Genomic DNA, 21747 nt, shown 5'->3' on the forward strand with positions numbered 1-21747 from the left:
CAGATGTTGGGACTCACCTGAACAATGCCTGGGGGTGATTCCGGAGTTTGGAATGAAGGCAGCCAGCAACCCTCGGCCCCGGAATACCATAGCAGTGGGAGCGGGCGGGAAGCATCTACAGGTGAATTTTCCAGAATCCGAGTTATCGAGGAGGTCCATCTTTTAGCCTCAGAATGTTCCTGGAGATCCATCTTCTTTCTCAGGAGCTCCATCTTCAAGCTTCAGAGTGCTCCGGGAGATGCATCTTCATTTTCAGGAGGTCCCTCTTTATTCTTCAATAGTGGGTCAGTGATGTTGGACGCCTTTCCAATATGGCGCCCGGTTACAGGGGCGGGCTACTTGCCTTCAGGCTTGCTCCACCATCAAATATGGTGCAAAACACCCGGTTGCACAATTAATGAGGTTGGGCAGGAAGATATGGTGTGGTTTCCCGGCGACCTGCGCAATGGGAAGCACTCCACGTTCCTGCCACCATCACGGGTCTCAGTCCGAGATGGGAGAATTCGGCCCATTAGTTTTTTTGGCCCTGCTGCTGTCTTGAATGAGATCAGTTAATTCAGCAGGCAGTGATTGACCTGCATTTTTCAGTATCACACAGGACACTGCATTTACCCTGGAGATAATTATTCAAATTGCAACAAAGGAATTTCTGTTCTTTAGTATAAACGTTAAACAAGGCTTATTAAAAATCCTGTTAAGTAACAAAAATTACAAGGGAAGGCTGTGGTTGAATAACGTAAAGTAAATATTAAAATATTGCGTAGCAGTTCCTTTCCCTGCACCCATTTATTTGTCTGGGTATTTGGAGGAACAATATCGTAGAGCAGCCTGTGCCATTCCCCTGCGAGTATCTGAAGTGAGCTATTGGGAAGAATAAGGATCGGTGGATAAATATGCTACCTGCATGGTATTTAGCCCAAAGTCAATATAGTTTCAGGTTCCATCCCTCAGCTGCTTTAAATTACCTAATCTCAGAAAGGAATTACATTTTTAAAATCTGGTTGCAATTAAGATTGAATTAAATTAAGCCCCTCTTGCATCTACCTTTTGAACCACGATAAGTCAGGGCCCCAACCCTCCCACAGTACCTAAATAACTCCAAATAAAGCCACAAAGACATTTATTTTTCCACAATGTTGTAACACCATTCCTGTCCTCCTGGAATCATTGACAAGTCTGAACAGACCATTATCCTCCATTGCCATCATCTCACTGGGATCGCCCCTATTTGGGTTATAGCTGGGAAATCTCCAGGAATGGCTTCTTTTCCCTTCCATGCCTATCAAGAGTTCCTAAAGATCCATCCTTGGTCCTTCTCATCTTCATCTGCATCCCTCTTGATCCCTCCACTGCCCTTAGATTTTCTGACCGCTTCCCTAAAACTTTTAGTCTTGGAAAGCAGCAATTTTCCCAGATAAACTTTGTAACGCCGTTAGTTTTGGTTTCTGCCACAAACTCCATCTCTCCCCAGTTTCCCTTTCAGATTGTATCACACTACATATTTTGACCTGAAGTGTGATTCTGACCTCAGTCTTCTCCATCCTAAGGACCACTTGATACCAATCCTCACCTTTGCCATACCTTAACCCAATTAGGGATGAAATCCTCATTCATGCTTCTGTCACTTTCACACTAAAGGGCAAATTTCTCCATTGTCCGCCGCCAGTAGCTGGGTTCCTGATGCGCCGGAAAATCGGACGTCCAGGGAAAAGTCGGGATCCAAGCCCAAGCCCCCCAGAGGCCACCTAAATAGAGAAACACCCACAGAGATCCCCTAGATAGAGAGACCAGCCCCACAGAGACCCCTTAAATAGGGGGACCCCTCACAGAGACCCCCTAAATAGGGAGCTCCCTCACCTAGATCCCCTAGATAGGGAGATCACCCACAGAGACCCCCTAGATAGGGAGACCGGTGGTGGGATTGGGGCTTGTGCCCACATGTCATTGAGAGGATAAAATAGATGCAAACACGTCTCAATCCACTTAGGGGGCTGGGCACCATATTCTCCGTGTCCTTGCGATTCTCCAGTCCTCTGGGCTGGGAGTCATGTGGGTGCAGGTTACTACTGGTATTTACCAGCGTGGCCCTGATGTGTTGGACCTCGTGGTGGGCCAAAGGGGTAACCCCTTAAGGGAGTTGCCCCCAAAGTCCATCCGAGGGCCACTCTCCCCTCCCCCCACAGTGCCAGACCTGCCCACCCCCACCAGCCCACTTACCTACTTACCCCTTAATAGCATTGATGTCCTGGGTCCTGCGTTATTAAGGAAGTGAAGTAAGCTAATAACCACTTTTTCAGGTTAAGTTATTTTTATTATTATATTTTTTCTTTTAAAAGCTGCAAACACTTTCTTTACAGAAAGGAAAAAAGATCTTGCTTCTGGCTGCTGCTGGTTGCTTCAGGCCCACCTTGGCAATCGATCTTCTTAAAATCTGGTCTTCTTGAGTTGTATTCGCTGGTGAACTCGGTTGCTGTGTCCTGTTCTTCCCATGCACCGAGCTGTGAGAGCTGGCTCTGCTAGCTATCTCTAAGCTGACTCTGACTCCTGTTTAAATTCTAGTCTTCCTTAGATGTATAACTGTTTAAACTCGGCTGCTTGCCTTGTCTTTCCCATGACCGAGCTCTCTCTCTCTCTCTCTCTCTCTCTCTGAGTTCTCCTCCCCTTCTCTCCTGTTGCTGGTGTCCTCTGTCCTCTGTGCTTGTTGCTGCTGCTCCCTGGGTTTATATTCTCTTTCTGAGAGTTATTAAGTTTTAACGACTTTATTGTAAATGGGCTTGTTTCACTTTGATAGTTTAAAAGTATCTTGATGTAAACATCTTACTACAACTAATTATTCATTTTGGGCATATCGTCTCCTCTCAGATCTGATTAAAAAATGCTTTGGTTTCAATAGTTAACTTTTATTTCTGTGATTTCGAATCGTTTAATTTTCCAATTGTCCCCAGCTCATAACTTTGCCTTTGATTTTGACTTAAATGATGTTTCTCGTAGACAGGTCGTCTCCAATTTTCTTTTAATTGTCCTGATGTTCATAGAATTTTACACTTTAAAATTGACACCAAATTCGACTGGGCATCTTCCATCCTTTCCAGCTGTTTACTAAGAGAGTTTATTTCAATTAAGGTGTGAAACTTTGCTTTTAGCTGTATGCTAAAATTTAACTTGGTTATGACTTGAAAGACTTGCCTGTTTTAAACATTCGTCACTTAATGCAATTGAAACTCTCATCCATGCTTTTTCAGATGCTTCCTGAGATAGTTACATTCCATGAAGGTGTGAGCCATTGTTTTAGCTTACCAGATGAGACCGGTGTGCTTGCTAAGCCTGTTTGTGAGCAAGAATCTGCATTTTACAACCCTGCTCTTTGAAGCTGCTATGAAACTTTTGTGGGATCTTTCCCTGTACCCTCTCAAATCAGATATTGCCAGACTTCCATGTTTCAAATGACACATTTTTCTCTATTTTCAAGAACAATAGGGAGACAGCCACAGAGATGCCCTAAATAGGAGCGGGCTCACGGATCCCACCACACCAGAGATCCGTATTAGGAAGGCAGCAGGGTAGCATGGTGGTTAGCATAAATGCTTCACAGCTCCAGGGTCCCAGGTTCGATTCCCGGCTGGGTCACTGTCTGTGTGGAGTCTGCACGTCCTCCCTCTGTGTGCGTGGGTTTCCTCCGGGTGCTCCGGTTTCCTCCCACAGTCCAAAGATTTTTTTTTAGAATTAGAACAGTACAGCACAGAACAGGCCCTTCGGCCCTCGATGTTGTGCCGAGCAATGATCACCCTACTCAAGCCCACGTATACCTATACCCGTAACCCAACAACCCCCAATAACCTTATTTTTTAGGACACTAAGGGCAATTTAGCCTGGCCAATCCACCTAACCCGCACATCTTTGACTGTGGGAGGAAACCGGAGCACCCGGAGGAAACCCACGCACACACGGGGAGGATGTGCAGACTCCGCACAGACAGTGACCCAGCCGGGAATCGAACCTGGGACCCTGGAGCTGTGAAGCATTTATGCTAACCACCATGCTACCGTGCTGCGGGTTAGGTGGATTGGCCATGCTAAATTGCCCGTAGTGTCCTAATAAAAGTAAGGTTAATTGGGTTATGTTGTTGGGTTACAGGTATAGGGTGGATACGTGGTTTGAGTAGGGTGATCATGGCTCGGCACAACATTGAGGGCCGAAGGGCCTGTTCTGTGCTGTACTGTTCTATGTTCTATGTTCTAAGGCCCTAGAATAGAGAAACCTGTCAGGAAGCCCACCCAGAAAAGAGATGCCTGAGAAGCTAAATCATCTTGTGGTCTCACACTTACTTTCTACAGCCCTATAACTCTCTATTCCCTCACTGGTGGCCCATGACTTCTACCTGTCCAGACCTTCCCTCTGGAATTCATTGCCAAAACACAATTGCCTTTCCATTTATCCCACTTTGTTTAAGGTGGTCCTTACAACCCACCTCTTTGAACAACCCTTTGGTCACACTTCCTTTAGCTCCTGCTTTGTCTTAGCATCTGTTTGTAAGCCTTTGCAAAGCCTTTTGAGTTGCTTTTTCGACATTAGAGAGTTGTTGTTCTTTGCTTAGACATTACTTTCTATGATGGTCCTTATGCTGAACATGTAATATAATATAATAAATATAATATAATATATATAATTGCAGGTGTTGATGACTCTTCAATTTTTACGTTTGTTAGATAGAAGCTTTCTTCAAATCAGAAGCAAGCGCTTTCAGATTGTCACTGACTGTGATATCTGAGCCAACATAAACATTTTAGTTATACAAAACCATGATTGGAACACTGCCGAGCTGTTTAAAGAGTACAGTGAAAAGCGGAACATTGCTAACCAGCAATTTAAAAATCTGATCGATAAACTAAGTAAAACCCTGATGTGCTGCAGATTGAACTTTTAAAACATGGATGGTGAGTGTCCACATGTCAACTGAGTTGATTTTACACAGTTTACCCCATCAGCTGTTTCATTTGCTTCTCAGGCTGCTCAACAATACCGCATACCTACAACTGAGCACTGAACAGTATTCTCTTAAAGTGCTGGCTTGGTACTTGTGAATTTGTTACACATTAAAACTTATTCTTGCTATTTCTCCCACTTTATCATTGCTCCCAGTTGCTTTGCCATGCTGACAGATCAACTGTGTAGTAAAATAGGAATCGGGGGAAGGTTGCGGGCGGGGGGGGGGGGGGGGGGGGGGGGGGGGTCTATGGGTTCGTTATGGGGGTTTGATGGCTAGCTAAGGCCCAAACTGTAAATAAATGCCAATAAACATGTGCCTCGGCCATGTTGGGGAATGTAAAATATGTATGCCGGCTAAAGGGGGGAGGCCACAGTTATTATTACGAAGATGCTCACCTGTAAATATATATGTTACTTTTTGCGTGTTTTTTTTTCTCTCTCTCTAACAATTTGTAATTTGTTCAATATAAAACATGAAAACTGAATAAAAAACATTTATTAAAAAAAAACTGTGTAGTAAATAAAACTAGGTGAAGGTGAATAACTAAGCTGCAAATTAAGTGCAAAGAGATGTGTAAAAGGTTTCCGATGCCTAAACAATACATAATAAATAACAGGCCTAAACTAAATAGTGTAAGACATTTGAACTGATCGCCATAACCAACTGGTACTGATTAGCACATTAAAATTCAAATGTGAAAAAGCAAGACCTTTGGCAATTTTATTCAGGAAGTTGTGATTTAAGCACTATATTCATATGATCCCCACAAGTTATAATCACTGAAAATGAATTTTGCTGTCTTATTGATAAATTGCCTTATTTTTGTAGGAATTAACTGACGGAGTGGCAAAAATCAGGACAGTTAGAGAAGCTACATCTGAATGTCTCTGCCCGCCAGGTGAGTACATTTGTAGCATTTACGTTTGATACTTTTCCTCAAACTACCACACATCCCTTTTATATGTCTGAAGTGGATTGATATTCCTTGAGACGTAGTTGTGGCAGAGCAAGGTTTCCACCATCTCTCAAAATTCTCCACAACCCGTCATTTGCTCTGTACAGCAGGTGCCTTCCAATAGGTGGCTCCTAAACACGTGAGATTTGGGGGCAAAAACGGAGGAAAAGAAGATCCATAGCAGGTTTTCGTTGTCCATTACCATTTTGGGGGCCTTCCCACTGATACCTCAGGGAAGTGGTTGAAAAATCAATATTAGGGCAGTTTGTGGTGAGGATTGTCGTGGAAAATCTATCCCATATTTGTTTTATACAATCAGTTCTGTTGCATTGCTGCTTTCGGAGCACTTGTTTAAGTTGTTCGGTGAGGTAGGCATCGTAATTGTGAGAGAATTCCGTTTGGGATGTAGTTACGTGGTTAGGAACATGATATTCAGAAATGAGATAATCAATCAGATTTGAACAAATCCAGAAGCACCCATATAGCTAATTCATATTGATACATGATGTTTTTCAAAGGATAAGTTATCCCAGAAGCAATCTTTTAATTCAACTTTTAGTTCAAAGTATATTTTTGTTTCTATAGCGTATATTTTAATTCTAAGAGGGAATGGGTGACGAGTGTAAGATCAAAAAAAAAGTAGAAATACAAATGAAATATGTGGAGATTGATTTTCAGTCACCCGTTGGGGAGAATCTGGTACGGGCATGCTTTGAAATTTATTCTCCCGGATGTGTTGTCAGGGGCCTGCCACCATTTTCAAAGTGAGGACAGGGTGCAGGGGAGCCAGCCGCCCGCTCATCTCCAATTAACAGCCTGTTAAGCTTCTTTAGGGGCTTGTTAGGGGCTTGTTTAGCTCAGTGGGCTAGACAGCTGGTTTGTGATGCAGAACAGGGCCAAGCAGCGCGGGTTCAATTCCTGTACCAGCTGAGAATTCTGAACTCTCCCTCCGTGTACCCGAACAGGCGCCAGAATGTGGCCACGAGGGGCTTTTCACAGTAACTTCATTGCAGTGTTAATGTAAGCCTACTGGTGACAAAAAAAGATTACTTATTTTTTAAATTTATTTTTATTAATGTGTTGGAGAGGATCAGAATACGATTTTCAAACTGCAGATCGGCAAAGCTCAACAGCCCAGAGCACATTAGCGCACAACTGTTGGGTGTAATGCGGGGAGCTTTGAAATCATGATTCCGCTGAACACTGACCTTCTATGCAGTCTGATTTTCTGTTGTCGTCAATGGGAAATAGATCAAATACATTTTTATCCTTTTACAGAAATGTCGGTTTTCTTAAAACTAAGAAATGTACTTGCTTAAGATATTAAGATAGTAATGCTATGAATTACTCTGATATTTCAAGACGATCTTCAATTGAGTTTGATTGGACAGTATTACGGAATGCTTTTTTAAAAAATGCCGTGATCAAATAGAAAATTGTTGGTGGATCAACTATATTTTAGCACAACTGTTTGTTAATGTGTGTGCCTATTGTTTTTTTTCTTATAATTGCTTATATATACCTTAAAAGATTGAATAAATGAATGAAAAGAATAGTCCAAAGTAAAGGAATGATTTCTGAAGCATAGAGAATGTTTGCACTATCCTTTTTGTGAACTTGATGTACAAACCAAAGGTGGAACCAATTGCAATCCAGATGCTGTTTAATTCTGACATTGATGGTGATTTATTGTGATAATCTGTAATGAGAATGGTATGACTTGTGTTTGAGCAAAACCAGGATTTAATTTCTGGCCATCAGCACATTTTCAGATTTTAGCTCTCTCCAGCTTGGTTGATGTGAATGATTTCACTTTACGCCAAGTCTGAAACCAATTGTTCAATGACATTTAATCACATAATGAGAGCCTGAGGGTGTATTAATAGCTTATTTGTAAACGGAGAGAATAATGGGATAGGTTTTGTCCTTTGCTAATAAAGTTTGTTTGGTTCTTTTAAATAATGAGAAGATTTACCACAATGTCCATACTGCGTTACATCAGTAAAAGAGGAATAAAATGTTACAGGGTGTGCTTTCTTGGGAAGGGTTCCCACATCTATTAATTTTCTAAAAATGAAAACGGTATCTTAGTAATATGGTAGTATTCAGATGGGATATTATAAGTAAGCAGTACTACTCAGCTGGTAATGATTTCTCTCTATCCTAATGACTTCAGATCAACCTCTAAATAGCACAAAATGCTGGTTCCACTGAACTATTTGTAACTGCTACAGGACATGTGGACTGTTCCTGCCTCATAATTGACAAGTTGACTATTGGCACTCCTTGATTGATGGTAACTCATTGATTATAAGACAGGTGAGGCCTCACTGTAAGAATGGTTTGGGCCTCCTGCTAGTACTATTGGGGAGGTATAAGCTGACGCCACTCCTTCCACACTACCATTTGTCATAGCTCATTCGATTTACATCACAATTACACTTCATCCCCATATTGTCTCAAATGGACACTTTACTTTCTTGGTGTATTTCATAGAAGTTACAGTGCAGAAGGAGGCCATTTGGCCCATCGAGTCTGCACCGGCCCTTGGAAAGAGCACCCTACCCAAGCCCACACCTCCATCCTATCCCCACACCTCCACCCTATCCCCGTAACTGCACCTAACCTTTTTTGGACACGAAGGGCAATTTAACACAGTCAATCCACCTAACCTGCACATCTTTGGACTGTGGGAGGAAACCCACGCAGACACTGAGAGGATGTGCAGACTCCTCACAGACAGTGACCCAAGCTGGGAATCGAACCTGGGACCTTGGAGCTGTGAAGCAACTGTGCTAACCACTGTGCTACCGTGCTGCCACAAAAATTTATTGATTCTAGCAATAAAAGTTGCAGGCTATTTTGTTTGGTTGGATTATTATAAGTGGTGAAGTCCATCTAATAGAGAGTTTAAACTTACATCACCACACTTCGCCACTAGAAGGCATTTCCTGCACATGATGACAGTAGCTGTATAAATACTGGCAATGGGAAAGATTTGCAGTCTCACTATGGGAAGAGATGTTAGCGTTTTAGGCCAAAATGTGTAAGTACTGTATTCAGCTTTGGATTTCTCCCTCAGCATTAAGGGGGAGGGGGGGGGCAATAGAGAAACGCAACATCTCCAGCAGTAAAATACACGAGGGTTGTTGGTCCCTGAGGACAAGTGATGCTTCAAATCCTTATTTTGGACGTCTGATGGCGTAATGTAGAGGGAAGACGCACACAAGGTGGCTCCAACTAGAGTACTGCACATTTTACCCTTTTCTCTCAGTGGCAGGGAGTATTGTCTTTAGAAATCCCATATGATTAATGGGATAAGAGTCCTCCATGATTGAAATACCCAGAAAAGTCAGGGGAGAGGTGGTGGATAGGAGAAGTTCGTCGACAGAGTCGGAGGCCTCTGAGTTTGTCGACAGATAAAATGGTGGAAGCAGCCTCTGGGGCTCTGGCAGTCCACTAACGGCTCAGGTGCTTTATTTTACCATGGTGAAGGAATTTGATAAACCCTAGCAGATTGTGATGGAGGACCTGTGTAAATCAATGGAGGAAGCCTTGTCCCCCATCTGAGCGGTTCTGGGGAAGACCAATGAAACCGTGAAAGCCCATGGAACCATGATAAAAGATATGGAAGTGGCCCTTTCAAGGTACAGACAGCAATCAGATTGCCTCACTGGAAGTGGAAATGTCTTTGGTAGTCAAAGAGAATAAGTAATTGAAGGCCAAGATGAATGGTCCAGAGATCCTTGGTGTTTTTTGCAGCCAGCAGTCAAAGATTTTTAGTTTTTCTCACATGTTCACCAGGTATGCTCGCGGATTGATTATTTTGTGGTAGCTCGGTCTTTCCTCCCTTCACTGGTGATGGCTGAGTACTCAGCGATCATGATTTCAGACTATGTCCCACACTTTGTTGATTCGACACGAGAGTCAGGTCCCTCCCAACGTCCGCATTGGAGGTTGGACATAACATTATTAGCGGACAAGACATTTTGTGAATGCATGTCCACTGCCATTTGGGACTGTATGGCACAAAGTGAAAGTGAGTCAATCTTGCCTTCCACGCTGTGGGAATCCTTTAAGGTGGTCCTCAGGGGGGAGATTATAAAATGCACATGATGAGGAGAGCGAAGTTGTAGCAGCAGAGGCTGGTGGACTCCATTCTTGAGGTGGACCACCAGTGCTCACAAGCCCCAACCCCAGAGCTGCTGGCAACTAGGAAAAAAGCTGCAAACATAATTCAAGGTATTGTCACTGGACAGAGTGGTGGACTGTGGTGAATGTAATATAGGGAGCACTTAGGAACTTGTACTAGGCTCCTCCCTTGGTTCCGCCCACGACTCCTCCCCCTAGTTCAGCTGTATAAGTATCCGTGTCCAGAGTCAGCCTGGGTCACTACAAGTTCATCAACAGGTAACAGGCTGGCTCTGAAGCAAGTCGATTAAAGCCTAGATTCACATCGGAAACACGTGTCTGGTAAATTGATGGTTCCATCATGGACCAGCTGAGGCACTTGAAGGGTACATTTATAAATATGGGGAGAAGACCAGTCACCATTTGACTCACCGGCTTAGGTGGCAGGCGTTTCCTGGGAAATCGTACAGACACACAACTTGAGTGGTAGCCTGGTTTCCGCCTCTCCTCAGGTTAATGCGGCTTTTGAATCGTTCTATCGGGGTCTTCATAGATCGGAGCCTCTGGCGGAGGGATCGGTCATTACTGGCTTTTTGGACAGTTTATCAATCCCAGCGGTAGAGGTGGCGAGGAGCGATGAGTTAGAATCCCCGTTGGGCCCAGAGGAAATTATAAAATGCATCGGTTTGATGCAGACTGACAGGGCCCCTGGCCCAGACAGCTTTCCCATTGAATTTTATAAGAGGCTCGCCGAGCAGTTAATTTTGCCTTTAATTCTGGATATATTTAATGATTCCTTTTCCCAAGTTTGTTGCCCTCTATCCTCACACAGGCTTCTGTCTCCTTGATTCTCAGAAAAGACAGAGACCCAACAGAGTGTGGATTGTATCAATATACCTCACTCTTGAACGCTGATGTTAAGTTACTTTCCAAGGTGCTGGCACTGTGGATGGAACCCTACCTTCCAGAGATAATTTCAGAAGATCAGACTGGCTACGTTAAGGGTTGACAATTGTCGGCCAATATACGTCACCTGCTAAACGTTGTCCTTTTCTCCTCCTGAACCAGAGTAGTCCTGAAAAGTGTAGTAAAATAAAAATTGTTTCCCTGGATACCGAAAAGGCATTTGATAGAGTGGGATGGGAGTGTCTGTTTGAGTTTCTTGGGAGGTTTGTATTTGGCCACAAGTTAATTTCCTGGATTTGGCTGCTGTATAGGGCCCTCACTGCTAGTGTTCATACGAATGCTCTGAACTCTGGTTACTTTCCGTTGAATAGGGGCATGAGTTAGGGGTGTCCACTGTCTCCACTCATGTTTGCTTTGGCATTAGAACTGCTCTCTATAACGCTGAGGTCCTGTATTAAATGGAGTGGGATAAATCAGGGAGTGGTGGAGCATCCGTTCATGCGGATGACCTACTTCTCTATATTACGGACCAGTTCCCCCCATGGACGAGACAATGAAGCTGCTTAGTATATTTGGCTCCTTCTCTGATTACAAGAGTGAATGTTTCCCGGTCAAGCCCCCTCCCGGGGAGGAGAGGCCGACTGGGGATGTTAAGTTTTCACCTTGCCAAGACTAGCTTTCGTTATCTGGGGGTCCGGGTGGCCCAACAGCAGGCGCGTTAACTCCCTGAGATTGGCAACACCAACACCAGACCTATTCCAGTATTGCCCTCTGTAATCGTTTCTCCGGCACCCAAATGTATATCTACCTCCCCAGCCTTCAACCCCCTCCCAACACACACAAACACACAAAACAGATGCCTACAATAATATTGCCAATTGTACAGAGTTGTTGCTGTTAAGCTGTTGCATAATACCTTACCAGTTACTTCATTTTATTTTTTATTTTATTTTTTGATATGTTTCTGTGTGCCCTTCTCTTCTATATATTATATATTATTCTGTGTACATATCGGTAAATATACCTTGTTCACAAACCCAATAAAAAACATTTATAACAAAAAAACTCCCTGAGATTAAACCGGCCCAAAAGGGAGCCGGCATCTTCGGATGGTCCCGGCTGAGACTAGAGCTGCTCTTTGCCTCACTACGAGTAGGAAATAAACTTCATTTTACTGTCCATTTAGGACTCCTCTTTGACTACAAAACACTGTTTGTTATCCATTCTCAGGATCTATCCAGGAATTTCGAAGCTTTTGACTTTTTGTGGAACATTATCAAAAATGACTTTTGGAAATCAAGATGAACTTGGGTAATTGCTTCCACAAAGAGGTCAAGGAGGTGTGCCTTGCTTGAGGTGTGCCTTGCTTTTCTGAATATGTTAATTAAATTGTTGTCCTACATAGAATCATAGAATTTACAGTGCGGAAGGAGGCCATTCGGTCCATCGAGTCTGCACCAACCCCTGGAAAGAGCACCCTACCTAAGCCCACACCCCAATCCTATTTCAATAACCCCACCGAACCCAACCTTTTTTTTTGGACACTAAGGGCAATTTAGCATGGCCAATCCACCTAACCTGCTAATCTTTGTACTGTGGGAGGAAACCGGAGCACCCGGAGGAAACCCACGCAGACACGGGGAGAAAGTGCAAACTCCGCACAGGCAGTGACCCAAGGCGGGAATCGAACCTGGGACCCTGGAGCTGTGAAACAACTGTGCTACCGTGACCCCCATAGGACCCTTAGATTTACTCCTAACAATCCATTATCCAATTCCATTATTTGACATTATTGAATGTAACCAAAATTATGGTGGGAATGTACTGACAATTCCCTGACTATTTGTGTCCACTACCATGGACGGGATTCTCTGACCCTCCGCGCTGAAATCGCTATCGGCGCAGAGAATTACCCAAAATAGGCTCCCACCCCAGCACGCGATTCTCTGGCAACCGGAAAATCACCACCAGTCACCCGTGCGTGTTCGACGCGGCGCTGGTCGGGGGGCCGTTGAAAGCGCTCGACGAACCAAGTGCCGCCGAGTCCTGCAGGCATGGTTCACATGTGGTCCCACCCAGCGGGACCTCAGCATTCTGGCTGCGGGGGGCCATCCTGGTGGGGGGGCGGACGGGGGGGTTTCCGACTACGGGGGTGGGGGCCTCCATTGTGGCCAAGCCCGTGATTGGTGGCTACCGATTGGCGGGTGCTCTCTTTCGGGGAGGGGGTAGAGGGCTGCTATGTTCCTCCGGTCACCTGTCGGGCTCCACCATGTTGCACGGGGGCCGGCACAAAGTTGGGCGCCGTGCGCATGCGTGGACCCACGGCCGGCCACTGTGCGCGTGCGCGGGCGTAACTGCAGGGCTCCACCGGAAGCCGGAGCTACTGGATGCACGCCGGGGCCCTGCTAGCCTCCTTGAAGACGGAGAATCACCCTGGACTTTCTAGGAAAACGTCCAGAGTGATTCTCGCCCGTTTTCCGGCGGGTGTGGGGACTTAGTCCCCAGAAGGGAGAATCCTGCCCCATGTGTGTTGTTTCACTGGTTCATCGAAGGACATTCCTGACGAGGTGGATGTATAAGAGAGCATCACAATAACCATCACTCAGAGGACTCTTGGAAGGCATATCAAAGCACAGCTTATCATTGAATCTCTTGCTCTGTTGAACAGTTTAACTTTACTACCACTATCTCATTCTCCATAATGTTCAAGTAAACGACCAATCACTCAATTCAGTTCGAATCCAGAACATGACAATACTCCAGCTTTATTTTCTATCAAACCAGATCAATAAGTACAGTAACATCCGATTGACTAGATAACAGGAAATTGATGTACCCTTTTCTGTACGATTCTAATCTTCATAAATAACAAAGCAGTACAAAAGTGCATAATTTATTTTAAAATTTAACAAAGCTGGGGTCATTTTTTGCTTTTCCGGATGACCCTGGAGCAGGGGACGGTTTTGACAGAGACAAAGGCACAATAAGTGCTTGATGTACTCAAGCCAGATCTTGTGATAGATGGTTCAACCGTTGTGCATCAGTCATTCTCAAGATTAAGTAAAATGCATGTAAAATATTAGAAATACTATAAGTAACATACAGCAGAAGTGCAGAATATTATTGTAAGTAAACTGAATTTAAAAGCTGTTGTAGAGTTCTACTGAGGAGTTGTTGCACTGAATTGACCAAAGTTCAAAAATAATGAAAGAAAAGAATAATTAATACTTCTTAGTTAATGTGGTTTCTCTCATTAACATTTGACCTTTTAGAAAACCTGCGTTTATCTTTTCATGCTAATTGAGTAGAATTTGGGTAATTATCATCAGTTAATTTTCTGTGCAAGTGTTAATCTCTTGTTCAAAGAAACAGGAAAAAAGGTGCACTCACCTATTATGTATTCTCATGTATTTTCTTGAATTTTGTTTAATCCCCTTTTCTTCCATGTACTGAATGATCTGTTGAGCTGCTTGCAGAAAAATACTTTTCACTGTACCTCGGTACACGTGACAATAAACAAATCCAATCCAATCCAATCTGTCACTCCCCAAGAACCCCGTCACCAAGCCCCATGTGGTGAACGTATTCACCATAATATAAGTTGTCTGTATAGTACTGTGGCCTATGGCCAGGGAATGGTAATGTGATCTCCTTCCATGTATTGTACTGGAACCCTGGTGGGCTCTGCCTCTGGCTGCCCCCCCCCCCCCCCCCCCCCCGGGTGGTATATAGCCCTGCCGCCTGTGGGTGGCGCTCATTGTTACAGCAGTCACAGGCAGGCAAGTTCTTGGTTAATAAAGCCTATGTTCACTCGTTCTCCTCGTCGTTTAGTGAATTGATGGTACATGACCCCACAAAACATCTCAACGGAGAAACGTTCTCCAATAACCATCAAGAGAAAAAAACAAGCCCTTCCTCAGACCTCCTCCAAAGTTCAATGTCCTCCTTCTCCTGCCAGCACATTGTCCATCAGAAATTCCTTCACCTCCTCTGGCGTTCCAAAATAATGTTCCCGGTTCTGGAAGGTCACCCAGAGGTGGGCCGGGTACAACATCCCGAAATTCACCCCCTTCTTAAAGAGGACAGCCTTGACCCCATTAAACCCGGCCCTCCTCATCACCAGCTCTGCACCCAGGTCCTGGTACACCCGCAGCTCATCCCCTTCCCAGGTGCACCTCCTCGTCTGCCTCATAGAACATAGAACAGTACAGCACAGAACAGGCCCTTCGGCCCTCGATGTTGTGCCGAGCAATGATCACCCTACTTAAACCCACGTAACCCGTATACCCGTAACCCAACAATCCCCCCATTAACCTTACACTACGGGCAATTTATCATGGCCAATCCACCTAACCCGCACATCTTTGGACTGCCTCGCCCATCGCAAAATCTTTTCCTTGTCCGGGAAGCAGTGCAACTGCACCACTATTGCCCTCGACGGCTCGTCTGCCTGCGGCCTCCTCATCAGTGCCCTGTGTGCTTGGTTAATCTCTAGGGGCCAGTCGAAGGCCCCCTCCCCTATAAACTTTTCCAGCATCTTGGCTACATACGTGCCGGAGCCAATCCTTCAATGCCTTCGGGCATCCCCATGATGCGCAGGTTTTGTCCCCTAGAGCGGTTCTCCATATCCTCCACCTCTTTCAGCTACTTTTGGGACTCCCCCATCACCCCCATCTCCGCCACCAATGAGGCGAGCTGCTGCTCATGCGCCTCCTCCACTGTATAGATCGCCCGATGGGGGAGGGGGAGTAGGGAGGGGAGAAGGGGGGGGGGAGAAGACATTTCAAGAAAAATGGATGTACATAAGAAACTGTATAAATTGTAAATATCGAACACACAAGTCTCGCTATGTAAACTTGAAAATAGCAATAAAAACATCAAAAAGAAAATGAAGTGAATGTTTAGCTCCCGAGCGGTGAGTTTGAAAGCAAGGGGGGTATGTAACATTCAGTGAACTGCCTGCCCACTGCCTATCCACCCATCCCTGACCAATCTGAAATATTACAGGGGCGGCCAGGTGAAGCATCAGGTGACCAGCCTGCTCATGGGCCGATGAAGCCCTTAAGTGGTCAATTAATGCCAGTTAAGAGCCTAATCTCCCTTGCCAGCAGTATTCTACCCATAGCATTAGGAAGTTCATGCCAACAACCAGCTTGTGCAGCTAAAGATGCCGTCCCTCCAGCATGACAGGGTGGGTGAACCTCACGGAGGCCCCTGGGCCCATTGGAAGAGCGCAACACCCCTCCAACCACAAGACTTTTTACCCTCTTAAACTCTTCCTTCTGGCCAAATGTACCTGACCGCCCAACTCCCCCCCCCCCCCCCCTTCCCCTTCATCGAGATCCCTGATCCCAGATTTACCTGGGCTTTTCAGGGTTGTGGGATTGCCTGCAGTTCCAACAATGACCAGTACTCCCATCTGGCGCTGTTTATGCTACAGAGCTGTCAATCAATCTAATTCACCAGCAGCTCTCTCAGGGAGGACTTCCTCCCAAGAAAACAACAGAAACCTTCATCTTAAAGTAATTAATGCAGTCCCCAGCTGCAAGGCAGCTGTTGGGATCATTGGCAGGTTCTCCTCTGACCTTTTAACCGCGGAGGCAGGGTCCACAGCACCCTACAAAATTCAAACCCTTGTCATCTATTTCAACAATAAGTTAAAACATTATCTTATGATATCACATATTTGCTACAAAGAACAAAGAAAAGTACAGCACAGGAACAGGCCCTTCGGCCCTCCAAGCCCGTGCCGACCATGCTGCCCAACTAAACTAAAATCTTCTACACTTCCTGGGCCCGTATCCCTCTATTCCCATCCTATTCATGTATTTGTCAAGATGCTCCTTAAATGTCACTATCGTGTACTACCATACGCGACACTACAGTAAGAATGGTTATTGTTTTTCTAGACTGAGTGAGATAAATAATTTTTGTTTCATTTGCTCCATATTCTTAGAACAATTATTTTTTTTTTTTTTTTTTTAAATTTAGATTAGCCAATTATTTTTTCCAATTAAGGGGCAATTTAGCGTGGCCAATCCACCTACTCTGCACATTTTTGGGTTGTGGGGGCGAAACCCTCGCAGACACGGGGAGAATGTGCAAACTCCACACGGACAGTGACCCAGAGCCGGGATCGAACCTGGGACCTCAGCGCCGTGAGGCGGTTGTGCTAACCACTAGGCCACCGTGCTGCCCCTTCTTAGAACAATTATTGACTGAACCCTTAGTACTCATTCTTTCATCTGGAGGTGTACTATCTTAAATAAGCAACAACTGTTCCATTATAATACAACACAGAATGAATGTAATACCTTGTAAACCATAACTAGAGAATTGGGAAGCCTTTAAAAGCGAGCAGAGGACATAAAAAGCAATAAGAGGGGAGAAGATGAAGTATGAGTGCAAGCTAGCTAGTAATATAAAGGAAGATAGGAAGAGATTTTTTTCAATATATAAAAGGTAAGAGAGAGGTAAACATAGACATTGGACCCCTAGAAAGTGTAGCTGGAGAAGTAATAATAGGAAACAAAGAAATGGCAGATTAACTGAATGGTTACTTTGCATCAGTCTTCAAGGTGGAAGACACCAGAGGATGCCAGAGCTCCAGGAGAACCAGGGGGCAGAGGTGAGTGCAGTGACCATTACTAAGGGGAAGGTTCTGGGGAAACTGAAAGATCTGAAGGTGGATAAGCCACCTGGACCGGGTGGACTACACCCCAGGGTCCTAAAAGAGATAGCTGAGGAAATTGTGGAGGCATCAGTGGTGAGCTTTCAGGAATCACTGGAGGTAGGAAGGGACCCAGAGGACTGGAAGGTGGCTAATGTAACACCACTGTTTAAGAAGTGAGGCATGATGTGGAGATGCCGGCGTTGGACTGGGGTGAGCACAGTAAGAAGTCTTACAACACCAGGTTAAAGTCCAACAGGTTTGTTTCAAACATGAGCTTTCGGAGCACTGCTCCTTCCTCAGGTGAATGGAGAGGTATGTTCCAGAAACATTTATATAGACAAAGTCAGAGATGCCGGACAATGCTTGGAATGCGAGCATTAGCAGGTAATCAAATCGTTACAGATACAGAGAGAGGGGTAATCCCAGGTTAAAGAGGTGTGAATTGTCTCAAGGCAGGACAGTTGGTAGGATTTTGCAAGTGCAGGCCAGATGGTGGGGGGTGAATGTAATGCAGCATGAATCCAAGATCCCGGTTGAGGCCACACTCATGCGTGAGGAATTTAGCTATAAGTTTTTGCTTGGCAATTCTGCGTTGTCGCGTGTCCTGAAGGCCGCCTTGGAGAACGCTTACCCGGAGATCAGAGGCTGAATGCCCTTGACTGCCAGGACACACGACAACGCAGAATTGCCGAGCAAAAACTTATAGCCATACAAATGAAATACAATGTGGAAAAGTGTGAGGTTATGCACTTTGGAAGGAGGAATTTAGGCAGAGACTATTTTTTAAATGGGGAAATGCTTCGGAAAACAGAAGCACAAAGAGACTTGGGAGTCCTTGTTCACGAATCTCTTAAGGTTAATGTGCAGGTTCAGTAGGCAGTTAAGAAGGCAAATGCTATGTTTGCATTCATGTCAAGAGGGCTTGATGAGCCATCAATTGCACGAGAGACAAGTTGCTTTACAAAAGTTAGGCTTTAATAAACTAGAACTTAGCCCTGCGGTTGTCTACAATAAAATGGCGACCGCCGGGCGTTTGACTATTTATACCTCGGCAAGGAGGCGTGGTTAATTCAGCCTCTCGACCAATCGCAGAGCTGTCACATGACTGGTCTCAACCAATCGATCGAGAGGCACATGACCGACCAGGGCCAATGGTAAGCCGGTGTTCTGCCCCAATGGCAGACAGCTATGTACATCATATCACCACAGGGCTAAAATACAAGACCAGGGATGTACTTCTGAGGCTGTATAAGGCTCTGGTCAGACTCCATTTGGAGTATTGTGAGCAGTTTTGGGGCCCCTATCTAAGGAAGGATGTGCTGGCCTTGGAAAGGGTCCAGAGGTGGTTCACAAGTATGATCCCTGGAATGAAGAACTTGTCGTATGAGGAACATTTGAGGACTCTGGGTCTGTACTTGTTGGAGTTTATAAGGATTAGAGGGGATCATATTTAAACTTGCAAGATACTGCGACCTGGATAGAGTGGACGTGGAGAGGATGTTTCCACTTGTAGGAAAAACTAGAACCAGAGGACACATTCTCAGACAAAAGGGACGATCCTTTAAAACAGAGATGAGGAGGAATTTCTTCAGCCAGGGGGTGGTGAATCTGTGGAACTCTTTGCCGCAGAAGGCTGTGGAGGCCAATTCACTGAGTGTCTTCAAGACAGAGATAGATTCTTGATTAATAAGGGGATCAAGGGTTATGGGGAGAAGGTAGGAGAATGGGGATTAGAAAATATCAACCGTTAATTGAATGGCAGAGCAGACTTGATGGGCCAAGTGGCCTATATTCTGCTCCTATGTCTTATGGTCTTATAATTGCACAATGTTAGGGCAGCACGGTGGCCTAGTGGTTAGCACAACCGCCTCACGGCGCTGAGGTCCCAGGTTTGATCCCGGCTCTGGGTCACTGTCCGTGTGGAGTTTGCACATTCTCCCCGTGTCTGCGTGGGTTTCGCCCCCACAACCCAAAAATGTGCAGGGTAGGCGGATTGGCCACGCTAAATTGCCCCTTAATTGGAAAAAAATAATTGGGTAATCTAAATTTATTTTTTTTTAAATAATTGCACAATGTTTACAGCAGTTGTCAAAATGGATTTAATTTGTGTTCAAATGTTAAACTTTCTTCACAATTGGGTAATATTTTGGCAGTGGGTAGAAAGGCCCTATTTCCCTTTTTTGAGTTGTGCGTAACCAGGAACAGAGATTAAAGGTTAGAGATGGTTTAGATGGAATTTGGGACAATTTCATTTTTACCTAGACGGTGTCGGGGATCTGGAACTCACTGACTGAAAGGAAGAGGCAGAAACCCTCATATCATCCCAAAAAATACTTAGATATGCACTCGAAGTGCTGTAACCTATAAGAGCTAGAACATGGGATTGGACTGGATGGCTACTGGTTGACCAGCACGGTCCTGATTCGACAAATGGCCTCCTTCTGTGTTGGAAATTTCTATGATGCAAATTTGATGTCTGGAGAGTGAATGGAAAACTGTAGCAATTAAAATGAATCTGTCGATGCCTCTAAAAGAAATCTCATAGGAGCTGTAATTTTAATATAAACGTGAGGCAGACAGATAATACAGTGATGATAATTGTTGCAGTTGTATAATGCTTTCCAACGTGGAATGGTGCAAAATCTTTTATGGAATTAATTATTATTGAAATGGAGTGATTATTGTTAGTATCTGTCAAGATTTAAAAGTGCATTTGTTGGCAGTGGATTGAAACACCGATTATATGAATTACTCACTGGCAGGGAGCGAGTTGAATCCAAGTAATTTCAACCAGACTGCAGTTCCTAAAGAATAAAAATCTTCCATATACATGTGGATTTGTAAGTCTCAGCCAGGGAAATCATTAATTTAGTCTACTCTTTTTTGCTCGAATATGCCCAAGCTGTAAGTGATTTTGTCATCTTCCAATGACTCTTCGTGACCGAAGAGACCAATCTGGGTCCATAAGACCATAAGACATAGGAGCAGAATTAGGCCACTCGGCCCATCGAGTCTGCTCCGCCATTCAATCATGGCTGATATTTTTCTCATCTCCATTCTCCTGCCTCATTACACATCACCAAATCCAGAATTGCCTGTACCCTACTGGCTCTGTCACAAGCTGCTCCAAAAAAACATCTTAGACATTCCGCAAATTCCTTTTCTTCGGATCCACTACCAACCTGATTTTCCCAGTTCACCTGCATATTGAAGTCCCCCATAATTATTGTAATATTGTCTTTTTTACATGCCTTTTCTATCTCCTGGTTTATTTTCTAGCCCACATCCTGACTACTGCTAGGGGGCTTGTACATAACTCCCATCAGGGTCTTTTTACCTTTGCAATTCCTCAAATCTACCCACAGAGATTCTATGTCTTCCGATCCTATATCGCTCCTAGCTATCGATTTTACTTCATTCCTTACTAACAATGCAACCCCACCCCCTTTGCCCATCTGCCTGTCCTTTCGAAAGGACACATATTCTTGGATATTTAGATCCCAGCCCTGATCCCCTTGCAGCCACGTCTCTGTGATGCCCACAACATCGTACCGGCCAATTTCAGTGTGAGCAACAAACTCATTTACCTTGTTCCGTATACTGTGCGGATTTAGATACAACACCCTCAATCCTGCATTGACCACCTCCCTTCTAACACTAGTCACCTTTCTTGCTCTGCCTGAGGGTGATGTTCTTTAATTTTGGTTCTCTATTTCCCCTTCAGTTATGACACCTTCTAAGCACACACTCTGGTTCCCATCCCCTTGCCATACTAGTTTAAATCCTCCTGAGTGACTCTAGCAAACCTCCCAACCAGGATATCGATGCCCTTCCAGTTTAGATACAACCCATCCTTCTTGTAGAGGTCCCACCTGCCCCGGAAGAGATCCCAATGGTCCAGAAATCTGAAACCCTCCCTCCCCCCACTAGTTTAGCCACGTGTTTAACTGCACTATCTTATTTCTACCCTCACTGGCACGTGGTACAGGGAGTAATCCTGAGATTACAACCGTGGAGGTCCTGATTTTTAGCATACTGCCTAACTCATTGTCATTGGGTCACCTCCTGGAATTCCCTCCCTAACAGCACTGTAGG

General features: G+C 44.7%; 1 protein-coding gene across 1 annotated transcript in view; it reads left to right on the forward strand.

Moving 5' to 3' along the window:
* Positions 1-21747, forward strand: part of LOC119965257 (collagen alpha-1(XXIII) chain-like) — a 241183-nt gene that overhangs the window by 13447 nt on the left and 205989 nt on the right. The window contains exon 3 of the mRNA XM_038795758.1: positions 5816-5885. Coding sequence (XP_038651686.1) covers positions 5816-5885 — 70 coding nt within the window. The remainder of the gene's footprint in view (positions 1-5815; positions 5886-21747) is intronic.

The sequence above is a fragment of the Scyliorhinus canicula genome, chromosome 4, assembly GCF_902713615.1.
Source record: "Scyliorhinus canicula chromosome 4, sScyCan1.1, whole genome shotgun sequence".
Classification (NCBI taxonomy): domain Eukaryota; kingdom Metazoa; phylum Chordata; class Chondrichthyes; order Carcharhiniformes; family Scyliorhinidae; genus Scyliorhinus; species Scyliorhinus canicula.